Here is an 18,079-nt window from a genome sequence, read left to right on the forward strand (position 1 = left end):
CATTATATGGGGCAGGGGGGAGTTTTGTATTTTGTGATGATGTGTGACGACAGGGGGTAGGGGGTCTTGTCACGCTACGTAGCTTTTTTTAAGGGGAATAACTATCATCGTTTTTTTATTTTTTTTAAAGATTTTGCGGGAACAAGGGGGGTAGAGTTACCGTCAAGCTACGTAATTCCAGGGGGTATTTAGAAGTTTGTGACGAAATGCTACGATGGAGGAGGGGGGGGGGGTTAAAAATCGCTCAAAAAAAGCTACGTCATTTATGGATGGTCCCAAATGGCGGTTAAACGACTTTGAATATCCACCCTTCAGTTGTTCTGCTTCTTTAACCTTCTTTAGGTGTTGTGGTCAATATGACCCCATATGAACTTTTGAAATGCGATAACTTTTTAAGTTTTGCACCTAGAAGTTTAGATTTCATAACGTTTCATCTTTCATGGAAAGCAACGATTTTCAATAGAGTTCAAAATTTTCGTTCATTCCTGAAGGGCTGTACAAAAAAGTTATGAATAAGGTGTTAGCGGATCATATTGACCCAGATTTCGAACTCAGTTTTAAAACACATTTTCAACCAAAGCTATATGAATTTGTGCTTAAATTGTTTGTTAGAGTGTAAATTTTCAGTTTCTGGTAAATAATACCGTTTTTCACCCGGTTGGTCAGTGAGAATCGGTGCCGAATGGAGTCATGTTTGGCATCCATAGATGTATGCAGAACCGTCATCATAAATCACAAGTTTATTGACAGAATACTAATAATAATCACAAACAAAACAAAAATGTGAATGTATATATTAAATTTGCACATAATACGACCGATCTTGGATGTCCCAGATTGCGATCCCGATGCCGATTCTGGGGGTACAATAATATACCACCGGAATCGACCAAACATGACCCCATTCGGCACAGATTCTCACTAGCCAATAAGGTGAAAAACGGTAATATTTACCAGAAACTGAACATTTACACTCTAACAAACAATTTAAGTACCAATTCATATAGAATTGGTTGAAAATGTGTCTTAAAACTAATTTCGAAATCGGGGCCAATATAACCCGCTAACGCCTTATTCGTTACAACAATTTTACACCTAAAGAAGGTTAAGAAAATTTAGATTGTAATTTGTAATTTATTGAGGGTGATGATTTCAACAGAATTTTTAATTTGTGGAATCATACTATTTATATCAGTAAGCTTTCATCATTTCGGCAAGTTGTTATTAACAGCATACACCATTGAAGCTCTGGCGAAAAAGTATATTATTATTATTTACCACCTCATTTGGAATATCAATCACAACCCCTCTAACGTACCATTCAAATAAAAATGTTTTATAGCATATTTTGACACCATTATGGCATGTGCAATTACATTCACTCCTATCAGCGTGTGCGCCACTGCGCAATTGCGAACGTTCATAGATTCCGCCACATTCAAAACAAAATATTTTGGTAAAAACGTTTTTATTTGTACGTATATCGTTAAACAACAACATTATTATTTGATCGCCTTCATTTCTTTTTTGGGCCACAATTTGCGGTCACTCAATTCATTCATTTGTGCTTATCAACGCCTGATGCTCTGCACAGCCGATGCCACCAATACTCGTGCGAGGCGAGCACTTGTTGTTTTGACGGTCTATCATCGCCGTTCCGTTCGACCGTCGCGACGGCTCGGCCTAATTGGCCGATTGCAATTTTTCATGTGCAAGTAGGCAATGACTGTGTACATTGTCGAACGAAACCGTCAGAGAAAGCTTCTTCGTGCGTTATGAAGGAAGGGATAGATCTTATCGCGGAATTCGAAGGTTTTCCATTTGAGGCACTGCTGGTTTAGAACTTTTTTCTCGGTGATTTCTGTTCCGTTTGTTTTGTAACTTTTGGCGCTCAGTTTTGCTGCTGCGGTTTTAGTGATTTATGTACCTTGTGAGTTAATTCGTATCATAACTTACGCTTTCACTTGCGATTTCTCTGTGCTGAAATGTTTTGAGTTGCTAGTTCTAGAGAAAAAGTGATTCGTTTGATTACTTTGCGAAAGTGTTTAGTTTTGATTTATACGCCTTAAATTCACGTCATGAGTTTAGTTTCCAAAATTCGAAGAATATGGATGCCTCTTGGGGGCGTCACAGCGAGTGGCGCTGACCAGCGACGTCGACGTCGTGGAAGCCACAACGAGGATGGTTTGCTTTTGGATGAAAGCGATGAACGTAAGTGTTATGCTACTATTGATTCATAATCATGTTGGTTCATTGAAACTTTCATGGCGTGTAACTATAAATATCTAATCTAATTATAAATTATGACCGACGAAGTGAAACACGTATTTGTTTCAAACACACTTTGCAGTCACATAACCGCAACTGGATGTTTACTATAGATATTACTACAATGAAATTGACCCTGTGGGGTCAGACGAATTGTACTTTCTATTCCAACTGGGACCATAAAAGACAAATTATTGATTGGAAGATGAGACTTACTCGTGTTTCGTCACGGCAAGTGCAAATCTATTTGAGTCAGCAGCTGCTAGCAGGTTATCGACTGATAAGCTTAGCCAAGCAAAGGGAATGATTAAAAATTATATACGGGAAAAGCCGAAAGATAAAACCACGTTCTTATCGTAAATTTTCATGAAATTTGTGGAGTATTGAAGATCCATATCTTAGGGAGCTCGCTGATAGTTTCACATACTACTCCTATTTCTACGAGTTAAAGCACGTAGCGTGTGCAATGCTTGTTAGCTTATCAATTTTATAAGTGAACCGAAATAAACACAAATCAGCTGATATGGAATATGGAGCAGAAGAGAAGTGCACTCCTCGGTGCATACTTTTGGGGGCATACGATGCTATAAATTCAGAGGGACAGGTATATGTGTAGGTAGCTCGATGGCAGTTTATTGTAAGATATTTGTTCAAATCTCAGTATAGTATACATAAGCTGACCAACTGTGGGCTAGGAAAAATCCGTACACATTATATCTCAAAATTTATAACACTAAAACTATTTAGACTGTTTAGTATTTCTCTTGTTTACTATATTTTACTACATGTAATGGGATTTTTAAGAATGGTTTTAGGGGTTGGCAAAGCGTAGTTGGTAAATCGATTGGTTCAATTCCAAACCCCGCACGCAGGGTTAATGTTTTTTCAAAAGAGATTTTTCTACCACGAAAAAAGAAGCAAATGACGCTAATTTTAAAACCTCTATAATCGAAATATTCACTGAATTCAATGTAATTGATGGAGCACAGAAAATATATGTCTTAGTTTCTGTACTAGTGTCCTGGTCGGTTTTTCCCATGTACATTTGTTATTTAAGGGGTCTTCCACTCGCGAGGCATTGATAACTGCAAAGCGTGGTTTGTAGATTTATACTGTCGTGTTTTGTATTGTTGGTCCAGGTAGGAAGGACGCAATCTTACCGCGTAACCACTATTGAAATACCTAGGAATAATTAGTTTTTTCATGTGTCCTTTGTAATGATTCCACTTTTCAAAGACCGTATCGCAAGTTCGAGGTGCCATATCGTGCAGTCAAATCTCGATTTTGCCATTATCCATAAACAGGAGGATATTGATTTTGATTCTAATGCGTCACGATCAGCGACTTGTAGATTTTTTGCCAAATGATTTTATTTGCCTGGCGCAATCTATCGAAAATTATCATTATTGGATGTCTGATTTGATAGCATCTGATAGAAGGTGACTTTCGCAAGGCTAAGCTATGAAACCTGTGTGTAAATATTCCAAAAAACTCGGACTAATCCGAAATCACTCGAAGTCACGTTCTTTGACCTGAGTTCCTCTTTTGTTTTTCATATTCGCACATTTCTAAACAATCACTTCGGTAAGAATTAAAATATTACAGCGATTATTGTTCGAATTGGCACTTCCCGACAGATTCTACAATACAGTAATTCCTCCAAAACTCACCCAAAAATCTTTAAAATCGCGAAAGACCCATGAAACATTAGACTTTTTACCAGCATAGGTTCTGAGCACTTTGCACGGCAAAGCAAAGCATTTTGATTCAAGCGCAATACTTTAAAAGGGCCTAAGAGTTTTTGCAGGGTTTACAAAAAAAAATTGGCTTGAGTATTTTGTGCAGCAAAACACTTCGAGAAAAAATTACAGGGAATAATCTTTTCTTTGCAAAAAAACAAACGCTTAATAAAAAGTTTATAATTTTATCAAAATTTAAAACTACAAAAAAACTCATTTTTTAAAAACTTTTGTTTTTTGTCAACGAAAGTCTAAAGAGAATGGAAACATTTGTTGTGGTTACATCGCGGAGAAGTAATTGTTAAAAATGTTTTTCTTGTAACTGCTTTAAATATGTTTCTAAATTTCATACTAACTGGTAGACAAAATCATAATTTTATTACAGAATGCGATTCTTATAGATATTTTAAATTGTGTTTTCTTTCTTTCTTTTTAGAGATTTTTTTTATTCATTTCATTTATTTGATAGGCACAAATGCGTTAGCTTGGCGGTGCCAAATTCTTTTGTTTTTACATTTCGGATATCTTAAAACTAGGAGGTTACAATGTTGAAATATTTTTTTTTTACGAAAGAAAAAAAAGTTTACAGCTATTTTAAGACTAGAAATAAGATTCAATATACAAGAGAGGGCCAAAAGATTTTTTATGAAAAATTTTAAAACAAGGGATTCAGTTTGATATACAAGAAGGGGAGTAATAGTATTTTACGAAATAATTTTCAGTTATCTTAAAACTAACAATATAGTTCAGTACACAAAAGGGGGAACAATTATTTATGAGAAATTTCACAGATATCTTAAAACTAGGGATACAATTCTATTTACAAGATAGAGGACAAGAGTTTCAATAAAGAATAAAAATTACAGCTATCTTAAAACTAGGAATACAGAATACAAATTTGATTTTTTAACGAAGACTTATGCTTGGTCAAGATATTCAGAGGGGGGCTTATTTCCACATCAGTGTAGCAGTAGTTGTATCAAGGACAGGGGAGAGAAGATGTATATGGTGACAGGGAAAGAAGAGCAAAACTTGCAACTTTCGAGCAAACGGGAGATCAGCCAAACAAATTTGCGCCTCAGTCTAGTAAGTCGTCGAGTACCGGATTGGCGGATGGTATTCTTCGGACCCGCGGGGAATCCTTCAAAAGTCATCGGACATCGAGTCGCTCTCGCTTCAGTTTCCTGCTATGCAGGCGTAGTGGTAAGGGCGACAGCGGTTACATAGTGGCACTCTGGAGCTGATCGGTTCCACAAGGCAAGAGGAAATTTCTAAAAACGAGAAATAAAAGAGAGGGGCTAAATTGGGATATTTATCGTTTTCATGAAAGTATAAATAAGGGACATATAGAGGAAATCACGATTTGCCAGCATATCTCGGACTGGGACATTGGGTGGTCTATCTCGGGCCCGAAGGGAATCCTTTAACTGAGACCTGGCGTCGAAATACACGGCGCATACCCAGACAACGTGCTCGATGTCGTGATAGCCCTCGTCACAAGCGCACAGACTACTCTCCGCAAGCCCAATACGCCGCAAATGCGTATCCAATGTGGACATAAGTCGGGACATTACACGTATGAAATCTCGACCCATACCATATCCATCCCCCTGAACCAAGGCTTCCTTACCTTTGGGATAATCGAATGTAGCCATCGTCCAAGTTCCCCATTTACTCCACAAGGTTTGCCAACTGATGAGTGTCCTCTGACGACATATCCTTTTTTTCGAGAATTGTCCTACTGGAACTGTAGAGCTGAGTTCACGGAAGGGCTCCCCATCAAAATCACTCATTACTGCTTAAGTCCAATTGCAGCAGGCCATGATTCTGATTGTGATATCGAATGTACGGTTCAGTTGTGCGGGCATATGGGCTTTACGATCGCGTGGGAATGAGTGTTTATTGGTGTGTACTTGAGACCGCGTTAATGGGATTGGAAGTGCTGTAGGGGTCACTAAATCATTGGGGGCGTTTTTATGTTAGTGAAATCTTGGGCGTAGTTGTGCGTGGATGATCGCGATTGTATGTTTGTCTTTGTGTACCACAGCGAAGGGCTCGGGCGTTTGTATGTTATTGTGTTCGATTGCGTGGGCGTTTGTATGTCGCGTGTGCTAGCGTGTCACTTCGCATGTATAAATTCGATTTTAAAACCGGGTGTCCATTTCATATTAGCGTGTGTTCTTGGATAATCGCACGGACCATGAATCTAATACTTAATTTTCAGTGTATGGTTCAGATGCTAGAAGAGAGTGAGATCTCTATCACTATCAACTCTATCACTAAAGTTTCCGGTCATGTCGCCATGGAACGTATTGTCTAGTGGATATAAGCGTCATTTTTTTCTGATTGGTGCAGCTGAGGGCATGGTACCTAGACTGCTAGGGCCAAGAGGAAGAACTTCCGGACGTAATTAATTCATGATCGCAAGAACACGAGCGTGTGAAGGCTCATTCTTGAGACCGCATTCACGTTCACCGGAGGGCAGGCATGCACAAGAACGGTGCTGCACCGTGTACTATTCCTGTGCACTGGCTCATAATGTATCAGAGCTAAGTTCATTGAGCTATCAAGTAGCACGAGTACCTCTGCCCCGAGATATATCAAAGTAGAAAAATACAACGCGTTAGTGTGTGTAACAATGCTTGCATCGTTTTTTTTGCAGAAACTTGTCGCACATTTACCAACGTATAATTTTCGCTTTGTACTATTCTTTCGTTTAATGGATTACTCTATTGCATTCTACCTCATCGGGCAGGCTTACCGGTGCTAGTTCATTGAGCTAAATTGTGCCAGCTTACCGAGCTAGCTCATCGTGCTAACCCGTTGTGCTAGCTCTTCCAATCCTACAGCTCGAGCACGACGGATACCTAGCCCGATCGTTGTCAGTGATCATTGCATTTGGTTCGTTCAAAGCGGCCTCTCAGCTCGTTTTAGGCTCTCGTGCTGTGTTTCATGCATCCCTGCTGGAGTGTTATCCTGTTAGCAAGAGCGTAAGCGCAGGTATGCATGGATGATCGCGAAAGAATCAAGCGTTTGTATGTTAACGTGTTTGTCGCGTGTGCTAACGTGTAAACTTCGCGTGTATAAATTCGATTTTATAACCGTGTGGTTATTCGTATATTTGCGTGTATTCTTGAATTATCGCGTGCGGACCCTGAATCTGATTCTTAATTTGCAATGTATAATTCAGATACTAGAAGAGAGTAAGTTCTCCCATATCACTAGAGTTTCCGGTTATGGCCAAAGATGCTTCCATGTAAAATAAAATCACCCCAATAACTGAAATATAAGTAAAAAATGTCATCACAACTTACAGCAGTAAATATGAACGGTTTTTGATACAAACGAGCCTGATATATAACACGATTTCTATTATGCCATAATTTTATAAAAGCACAGCATTATAGTAAAAAACTGCTTCTTTGCACAAGAAGAAATTGATTACTGAATATAAAAATAAGAGTCCACGCATTTTGCACTTATGCTCATTATGTGTGTATCAAGCTGCCGGATCAGCTCATCTGGCTGAAAATCTAACGTAAAATTAAATACTCTATTGTACTTAACAGCCTCGTTTCTGTATCTAATGTTCTTCGAGTAGGTTGAAATTTTCGATAAAAACTTTCAAATCAAATTAAAGGAAAAACTAATTAATCTATATATGTAAATGGAAAATTTGAAAGAGTTCCATAATCTACTGCAGATTTTAATCGTATTATGTCTCAGAACTATAGAAAACAGTCGAACTGCAGTGGTAATATTTTGGTTCCGAAAATGATTAAAAATAGAAAATGTATAATCCGGATCATTTTCAGATACCTTCATTGGAGGCAAATTGAGTTGAATCAAATGTGTACATCGAGCACTATACTTTTCATAACGAAAATTAATCGAGGAAATTGCGATTCGACTTAGATAGAACGACTTGGCGGCTGCTAGACACTGCATTTCAAAATACCACCCAACTTGAGGCTTAATAGTCGAAGCGGATAGCGGGATATAAAGTTCAATTATTTCTTTAATATTAGAAAAAATCTTCAAGTTTACTTAGTCCCAAAGTTTATAAGAAAATTTACAAAACTCGATTTTTAGCACTCTTGTTCACTAGTTTCCTTGTGTTTTTGATTGCATTTTTGGAACCTGGGAAACTAGTTTGCAACATTATTTAGTCTGTTTCCATTTGTGTAAGATTTTTTGTTGTCCCGGGGGTACTTCCACTTCCACTGAGGTTGAAAATTCCGTGCAAATTCCGGACAAATCCTTTTCCGGACACACGACAAAAAATCCGTACTGTCCTCCCAAATTCCGTACGGTTGGTCAGCTTAAGTATACACAATCAATTAGGAGGATTTCTCAGTCCTGAAAATTGCAAAAACTTATAAGCGGTTTTTGAAAAATTAGAGTTACCGTCAAGCTACGTAATTACCAGGGGGGGTATTTAGAAGTTTGTGACGAAATGCTACGATGGCGGAGGGGGGTGTTAAAAATCGCTCAAAAATGCTACGTCATTTATGGATGGTCCCTATGAAGATGGGGGCATAAGAGGGAAGGTACGAGAAATGGATGGTGTGGTAGCCAGAGGGTTCTTCGTCATCCACCGGCACTGTAATTTCACGATCGCTATCTGCTCGTCCGTGTACTCGGGGGACCGAATCTTCTTCCGACAGATGATGTCCTCCATCTTGAGGGTTCAGTGAATCAAGATATGGGAGCAGTGATATTTTCGGCCGGCGTTAACGTTTCCTCCTCCTTCTTCGTCATTATCTTCGCTGGGCAGCCGCTACCGATCTTCCGCTTCTCGCACAGGGATACCAGAATCCGGTAAACTGTACTCACGGGCACGTTCTCGTCTCGAAAGTGTTCTTCCGTAAACTTTTTTCCACGATAACCATGCGTTTCGTAAAACCGTACAACTGACAGCATCCGAGCGAATAGAAACATGTCACCCATTTCTAGGAAGTCCAGAGAGCAATTCTCAGAGAGAGAAAATGTGCGCTCTTTAATTTAATTACAGAAAGGTATTGAAATCATTCTCATTTTTTATTGAACACCCGTTAAACCAGCAAATTCAAGTAATTTTGCACCCATTTTAATAAGTTTGCAGCATTTTGATATCACAGTGGCACCAGTTTACATGGACAATTACTGCGTGATCGCTCTCTTCAATTCGTAACTCCGAAACCGGAATTCTGATCGACATAAAATTCTATAGCAACCGATGGGAAGCATTTGAGACTAAGTTTGTGAAAATCAGTTGAGTGTATAAGAAAAATAAGTGACACACTTACAGGGAGCAGCAGAAACAGGCGAGAATCCAGGAGCGTAACGACTCTAACCCCCCCAACAAACATTAGGAGCTGAACTATAAGACTACGTGTTGATTTAAAGCAGATTAAAGGTTATATAAGCTGAATAAAACTTTCGCTGAACTATTTAAACATTAACAGTTTATTCAGCCTATTTAAAATCCAGTATTCGCCAATTCAAACTAGGCTGAACTATACTGCTAATAAATGTAATAGCGACAATATTAAAGCTTTTATTCAACCATCTTAATTAGACTGAATTGCGAGTTGAATAAACAATGCTGTTACCAATACTATTCCCTTTAATCATTAAGCTGCACTACATGTCTTCAAAAGGTTTTTTCTACCTTCACATTTGTCGTTATACCACCTTTGACTTTTAGCTGAATTATGTGTTTAACAAAGGTAATTGTAACTACAGGTATACCTCGATTTAACATACATTTTCCGATTCAATCATGTACGTTAAATCGAATTTTATGTAAAATCGAAACAAAAAAGAAATATTTGTTTTTGAACAGAATTACTTTTTTATTCATCGCACGATATATTTACGAGGATATTACTGATTGCATCCACCTAACAGTGACATAGAAGCCACATATTCACAATTAAACAATTAGATTGCTATTCTGAACATAAACAACATAGTTATCTTAACATTGCCAAGTATTCACCAATTCTAACAGATATTCATTTCATAAAGTTCGTCGCAAAATTTTCTCAGAATTCAGGATAACTTATAAGAATAGTATTATTGCAGTATTAGTTAATTCTTTTTCACGAGATTTTTTCTAAAATCAACAAAGTTGGATTAACCATTGTGTGCATGAAGAGCAAAATGCTTAACTTTAGTAAGTAGAAAATTTGTGTTTCTATTTTGTCTCATCTTTATCTTGGTAGACCAACCTGTCCGTCAGATAATCGCAGAATTCAAAAAGAGAACTAGTCACGAAGTTTTGTAAGCACAGGAGGTCTACGTGCAGAAAAAAACCAATTCGAGCCATTGTAGCGCTATAGTTCTCCTTAAGAAAAAAGTTGGATTAAATCATTTTGTGCACGACAGATACAATACCTCAGTTTAAAAGTCGAACTCATCAGAATGAATAGGATATTTTAATTACAATACAAAAATATTTAAAAAAATAGTTTAATCCTTATGTACGATGAGGAGGTGGAATTCACTAGAATGTTGATGTCACTATTATCGATCTCCAAAGTAGCCGCGTAGCAAGTGATGTTTAAAGCCAAGAATTGATCTACTGGTTTCCTGCTCCCACGTTGTAACAGGTGACAAAGACGGAAAGCTTCTTTTCATTTTTTGGATCTATCTCCTTTTTTATTTATTGGATCTATCTCCTATGGTACTCCTACCTATGGTATTTGGCCCCCATATCAAGAGTCTTCGATCATCTTAAATCGTATGCAAATGCTAGTATAGTTTATTCCAATCCCAATCTCTACTAACGACCATTCTCTACCCGTTGCAGTTGTTGAGAGTAATATATACAGATATACAGAATACGCAGTAATATATAAAGAATATCATCACAATCAGTGTCGGACTAACTTTTCTTTTGTGTGATTCCTTTGTTTACATTAAGTAATGACCGGCACCGGTATTGATAAATAAACACCGTGAGGTTACCAGGAGCCGTACATTGAAGGAAGACTTGTGTCTTCCATCATCATCATCTTTAGCATTTTTTGCAAGAGGATTTGATCCATAACGAAGCTTTATTTTGAAAAATGTCCACATGCACTGAAAAATTCACCTGTTCAATACAGCCTGAGAAAAGATATTATCTTTAGCAGGAATCGTGCTTACGTTCTTTCAAGCTCTAGTTGGGTGCGTTATCATCGAGGAACTGGCATGACTTCATTACAAATTTCCAACAGTTTCGTAATAACCGCTACAGCCCCAATGCCTATTAGTAGGACTCACCGTCCGCCAATATCTCGTCACCGCCCTACACCTTCTATCAACCATATCTTTCTAGTTATCTATTTTTAGCTTACACATAAAAACCTATAAAACTATTATCAGGAAATAACTTGAGCCACAAATTCGTGTATTCATGTTGTTGTGCGGTATCAAAATAAGAATGTTTTTGTATCTCAGAATCTTAAACATAATCTAGCGAAAAAACGAAAATAAATTATTTTTCTTTCAGAATTGGAAGTGGATCATAGAATAAAATTGATATTGATTCTTTACACTTCGTTTTAGTAACACTGAAATTAAAAAAAAATTCAAAGATTTTGCATGTATGTTAAATCGAGGTAAAAATTACGTTAAATCGAAATATGTTAAATCGAGGGTATGTTAAATCGTGAGTATGTTAAATCGAGGTATACCTGTACTACAAAAATTGGCGCGATTAGCAAATCATGAGGAATGGCAACCGACCTGGGTTCGAGTCCCAATACACACACAATATTTTTTTGCTATTAAGTGAAGGATTTTTTTATTATTTCGATATATTTAAATTGAGATGTTTTGCATATATTACAGTTAAGGAGCAATAGATCAATAGATTTATAAAGAAATAGAGAAAGTTTATTTAGCTTTTTTATATCTACTGAGTTTTCACCACGGGAAATACACGATTTACAGTTTTTCAATGTACAAGCTTACCAAATCACACGCGCCCTCGTTTATGTAAATTTACCTTTTAATTCGAAACGGTCTGTTTACTTGTGCAACATGAATATTCTCATATTGAACACAAAAGAAACTTTTTTTTCCAACGTTACTATAAATTTTTGACAACAGCATTGTTACCCTGATGTTTTTTTCTCTCCATCGACTTGCAAACAAAGGTACAATGAAATGATTATTCACGCTGGCGAACTTAATTGATATAAATAAATAAACTATTGAATTCGAACAGCGACTCCCGCTTACCAAAAAAAATCACAATGCAAAGAAAATCATTTGGCAGGGAGTGGTAAATAAATTGAGGAGATTGCCACCTTAGAATTATAAATGACTTCAATCCATCATTCAGTTACCACCACTTTCATATAACACCCATTTTTACTTATCTAAATGTTTTGTGACAACCATAAATCCTCACCTTGGAAACAAAAACGATTATAATCATCATTTTTTGAAATCAATTATCTAATTTAAAATTCCCGAATGTTCTAAAAATTATTAATTAAAAAAATTGAAATAAAAAATTATCGTAGGTTGGGATTCAAACCCAAGCCAGGTAGGTTCACTCACATCTATAGAAGGCTACTGTAGCCTTTGTACAGACTCTATTCAGCAGCCTAGACTTGTCGGTAGCAACTCCGCTAGCGAATGACGGATCTCAATAGTAGCATGTCTGTAATAACATACGTACATGGAACTATTGAGAACCAGAGCTACAGGTCCAAAGCCCTGGTAAAGGAGGATGGTTGTGATGATCCGGGCCGAGATCACCACGTAAAGCAAGGTAGGGCATAACCCCAATTCCAAGGCGTGAAGCGACCCGTGCCGAGGGATGAGTGATCGAGGGGGTGAAAAAGATGCTCGATCGTTAACGGAGCCTGTGGGGTACCTGGGCAACCCCCACAGTAAGCGTCCCTTACCACGCTAATGCGGAGCTCTGGCGTGGCGGACATTTATTTCTCGCGCGACTCGTGGGATTTGATATGGAGAGCAAAAATAAATATACTAAACAAACGGAGGTGCCAAACCCCTTCGCTAGAGGTGGTTTGGCGAGGTCTCCCCCCGTGGGGAGAGTAGTGGAGCGATGAGTGCTGCATCCGAAAGCACCAGTGACCCCCCAGCAGCGGTATGCAATAGCCCTACCAATGCATCGGAGGGGCCAATATCTGCGATGCGCAAAGTAGCGAAGCAACTCGATTCTATAATCGACTTCGCTAGCGCAAAGCAGAATATAGCCAAGGAGTTGAAGTTGAGCCTCCTGGAGCTCCGGAAAGCTGTTCGTGTCGCAAGACATGAACAGCAGGCCTATGTTAAGAGGGTGGAATGTCGGGAGAGGCCCGACAGAGAAACCCAGACAGTGGCCTCCAATAGGGAGGAAAGAGAGAAGGTCGATAGAGGTTCACAGACAGTGGCCTTTACCTTCTACGGAGCAGCCACGTCGATCGGAGCGGCGACCGAGTTCCCCTCGAAGGGAAAAGGAAAGGGCAATCGCAAGACGGCATCGAACGCGAAGCGCCCTAGGAAGTCGCCAGGCGAGGGTGCCAAAACCGACACCACTCGGCGTGCAACCGTCAAGGTCAAACGCCGTCTGGGCGAGGTAAGCGAAGGCGAGAGTGACCTCGCTGTGGAGAGCGATGGTACCAGCAACCCGGCACGACCGGGACAGGGGGGCTCAAACCCCTGGACGCTGGTCACCAAGAAAAATCCGGCACCGAAACCGGAGGTACCGCGGCCTGCGAAGAAGGCCAAGGACAGAGGCGAAGTCTTGTGGTTAAAAACCGACAAGGACAAATACGCCTATGTCCTTAAATCGATGAAGGCGGCCGAAAGCCTCTCGGCCCTTGGGCAGGATGTGCGCAGCGTAAGACGCACCAACACGGGAGAGATGCTTCTGGTGCTGAAGCGAGGCGCACAATCAAGTGCAGTATACAAGGCCTTGGCCCAAGAGGTCCTTGGTGAGGGCGCCCAAATCAGGTCGCTAGGTGCGGAAACAACTCTCCAGTGCAAGCACTTGGACGAGTTCACGACCGCAGAAGACGTCGTCGCAGCCGTCAAGGAGCACTGCGACGTCACAATCGAGCGGGCCTCTGTGCGATTGAGAGATGGACCCTCTGGCACCCAAGTAGCCTACCTCAGGCTACTGAAGGCGGATGCCAAAAAGGTAATCGAGAAAGGGAAGCTGAAGATCGGCTGGTCGGTATGCCCTATTAGTATACCCCAGCCGCCTTCAGTGGATAGGTGCTATCGGTGCCTTGAATCCGGCCACAAAGCATACGAATGCAAAGGCATAGATAGGAGCAAACTATGTCGTCGCTGCGGCGAGGAGGGACATAAAGAGCGGGGGTGCACTAAGGCATACAAGTGCCTTATCTGCACCGCTAAGAAGCAAGCCCATAAACATGCTATGGGCGGACCTTCGTGTCCCTTCGGTGAGTTAAATAAGAAGAAGCCGTGAAAGTCACACAGCTAAATCTTAACCATTGTGCAGCAGCCCAACAGCTGCTGTGGCAGTCGGTCTCGGAGTCGAGGACAGATGTCGCCCTCTTATCAGACCCGTACAGCATCCCTGCCGGCAACGGCAATTGGGTGTCGGACGGGTCTGGAATGGTGGCAATCTGTACAACGGGACGGTTCCCGGTTCAAGAGGTAATACACCCCTCCGCCGAGGGTGTGGCGATTGCCAAGATCAATGGTGTGTTCTATTGCAGCTGCTACGCCCCACCAAGGTGGCCAATAGAACAGTTCTACCAGATGATCGACAGGCTCTCGTCGGTCCTCGTGGGCCGGAAACCGGTAGTAATAGCGGGAGACTTTAACGCTTGGGCAGTGGAGTGGGGCAGCCGCTGTACAAATAGCAGGGGTCAAGCGCTAATGGAAGCGCTTGCGAAACTCGATACTGTGCTAGCTAATGATGGCTCCGCTAGTACATTCCGTAGAAACGGAGTGGAGGCGTGGATTGATGTGACCTTTGCCAGCCCGAGTCTGGCTCCAGGCATGGAATGGAGGGTAGACGAAGGCTACACCCATAGCGATCATTTAGCAATCCGCTTTAAGATCAACTATGGTGTGCAGCATCCAAGGGCGGGAGATCCCTGTCAGGTACGCGGGTGGAAGTCCAATCACTTCGACAGCGAAGCTTTCACCGCGGCCCTGGGACTGGAGGCCAACACCGACAGTCTAAGCGGGGATGCGCTGGTAGCTGTTCTATCACGCGCGTGCGACGCCACTATGCCGAGAAAAACACTGCCAAGAAACGGTAGATGCCCGGTATACTGGTGGAGTGCCGAGATTGCAGCTCTACGGTCAGCCTGTCTCAGAGCTAGACGTAGGATGCAAAGAGCTCGCACCGAGGATGCAAGAGAGAACCGCCGTGAAGTGTTTCGAGCTGCGAAATTAGCCCTTAACAAGGCTATTAAAAGCAGCAAGAGAGCGTGTTTCGACAACCTGTGTGAGAGTGCCAACGCGAATCCGTGGGGTGACGCCTACCGGATTGTGATGGCTAAGACCAAAGGGGGCTCCTCACCCCCAGAACGGTCTCCGGACCGGTGGGCAACGATTATCGAAGTACTCTTCCCGTCTCGAGCCACAAGCCCCTGGCCACCTGCACTACGAGACAGTGCGGGCACGGTCGAAATGGTGGCTCCAGTGACGAACGAAGAACTACTCGCAGTGGCTAAATCCCTAGCAATGAACAAAGCTCCAGGGCCGGATGGAGTTCTAAACAACGCTCTCAAGGCAGTGATTATAGCGAACCCGAACATGTTCAGGCTAGCTATGCAGAGATGCCTTGACGAGTGCCGTTTCCCCGATAGATGGAAAAGGCAGAAACTGGTGCTGTTGCCGAAGCCCGGGAAGCCGCCAGACGACCCATCGGCGTACAGACCAATCTGTCTGATAGACACGACTGGCAAACTGCTTGAGAGGATCATCCCCAACAGGCTCACCCCGTACGCGGAAGGTACGGACGGTCTGTCAAGCAACCAGTTTGGCTTTCGGAAGGGTAAGTCCACAGTGGACGCTCTCAACTCAGTGATAAATACTGCCGAGATAGCGATCCAACGAAAAAGGCGAGGTATTCGATACTGTGCGTTAGTGACACTTGACGTGAAGAACGCATTCAACAGCGCAAGCTGGGATGCCATCGCGCTCTCGTTACACCGGCTTAGCCTACCGGTGGGTCTGTACCGGATCCTGGAAAGTTACTTTTAAAACCGCGTACTGCTATACGAGACCGATGCCGGTCAGAAAAGGGTTCCGATTACCGCCGGAGTCCCGCAGGGCTCGATCCTAGGCCCGGTGCTATGGAACCTCATGTATGACGGGGTTCTGAGACTGAAGTTCCCTCTTGGGGTCAAGATCGTCGGCTTTGCCGACGACGTAACCTTGGAGGTCTACGGGGAGTCAATTCCTGAGGTAGAACTAACCGCAGAGCACGCGATTAGCACGGTGGAGGAATGGATGAGCGCGAGAGGCCTGGAGCTCGCTCATCATAAAACGGAGGTAGTTATCGTCAACAACCGCAAGTCGGCACAACATGCAGTTATCCATGTGGGAGAAGTCGCGATCACTTCACAGCGAAGTCTGAAGTCTCTCGGAGTCATTATAGACGACAAGCTGACCTTCGGCAGTCATGTCGACTATACGTGCAAGAGAGCGTCGACTGCTGTTGCGGCACTATCGAGAATGATGTCCAACAGCTCAAAGGTGTGCGCCAGTAGACGTAGGTTACTGGCAGGCGTTGCCGTATCTATCCTCAGGTACGGCGGCCCGTCATGGTCAAGAGCACTGAGGGTAACCAGTTACCTACAGAAACTGGAGAGCACCTACCGCGTGATGTGCCTCAGAGTGATATCTGCCTACCGCACGGTATCACACGATGCATCCTGCGTGATAGCGAGCATGATGCCAGTCGGGCTGGTCATTCGGGAAGATGAGGAGTGCTTTGAGCTACGTGGAAATAGGGGAGCCCGCGAGCGCACCAGAGCGACCTCGGTCGCCAGATGGCAGCGTGAGTGGGACAACTCCTCGAAAGGTAGGTGGACTCACCGGCTGATACCTAGCATATCGAGCTGGGTGGGAAGACCCCATGGGGAAGTTCACTTCCACCTGACACAATTCCTGTCAGGCCATGGCTGTTTCCGTCAGTACCTCCACAGGTTCGGGCACGCGGAGGTCCCAGTCTGCCCGGACTGCCCAGGTGTAGATGAAACTGCCGAACACATACTGTTCGTATGTCATCGGTTCGACGTCGAAAGAAGAGCAATGCTTGACGTCTGTGGCTGGGACACAACCCCTGATACCCTTATTCAGAGGATGTGTCAATCGGTGGAGAAGTGGAACGCAGTCTCGGCTGCTACCATCCAGATTGCCAGTAGGCTACAGGTAATCTGGCGAACCGAGCAACAGACGACTGGCACGGCTAACTAGTGATTGGTTAGCTGGAGCGAAAAAGGCCAAGCGCAAAATAAGAGAGTGAATGGTCTGTTCATGCCGAGGCAGGTTGGCGCAGCGAATGGCAACCGCGTAAGGGGTAAACCCAGCCACCCCGAAGCAAGACAGAAGAGTGAGTGTATAGGCGTATAAGTGGACTGCCTCATGCCAAGACGGGAGGGTCGTAGCGTAGTATGTTGGAACTAAGCTATCGATGCCTCATGGCGTGGCAGAGGAGTGAAAGGGTGAGCATCCAAGTCAGTCTCACACTGCATGTTAAGGGTGAGCATAAAAGTCTGCCTCACTGGTTGGTAGAGGCTAGCACAAAAGTCAGACTAGCAAGGAATGAAAAAGGTGAGCACAAAAGTCAGCCTCGCATGGTATGTCAGAAGTGGGGCCTAAGAAAAATGTCCCACATGGGATGCCAGAGGGAGTGACAAAGGTACAATAGAGTGGCACGACTGAGAGTGAATCAGGTGATAGGGTGAGCACCCAAGTCAGCCTCACATGGTATGGGTAGGGCGAGCACAAAAGTAAGCCTAGCAAGGAATGAGTAAGGTGAGCACACAAGTCAGCCTCGCATGGAACGTAAAAGCTGAGCACAAAAGTCAGCCTCATGTGGGAGTGTTTGAGAGTGAATCAAAGTGCGATTGAGAGAGCACCCAAGTAAGCCT

General features: G+C 42.5%; 1 protein-coding gene across 1 annotated transcript in view; it reads left to right on the plus strand.

Annotated features, from left to right (window-relative positions):
• The first annotated feature begins 1,669 nt into the window (after window positions 1-1,669).
• The window catches only part of LOC131691630 (probable phospholipid-transporting ATPase IA), a 256,852-nt gene continuing 240,442 nt past the window's right edge, over window positions 1,670-18,079 (plus strand). Inside the window, exon 1 of the mRNA XM_058978175.1 lies at window positions 1,670-2,211. Within this exon, the coding sequence (XP_058834158.1) occupies window positions 2,079-2,211 (133 nt within the window). The 5' untranslated portion in view covers window positions 1,670-2,078. The remainder of the gene's footprint in view (window positions 2,212-18,079) is intronic.

This window comes from Topomyia yanbarensis, chromosome 3, assembly GCF_030247195.1.
Source record: "Topomyia yanbarensis strain Yona2022 chromosome 3, ASM3024719v1, whole genome shotgun sequence".
Classification (NCBI taxonomy): Eukaryota; Metazoa; Arthropoda; class Insecta; order Diptera; family Culicidae; genus Topomyia; species Topomyia yanbarensis.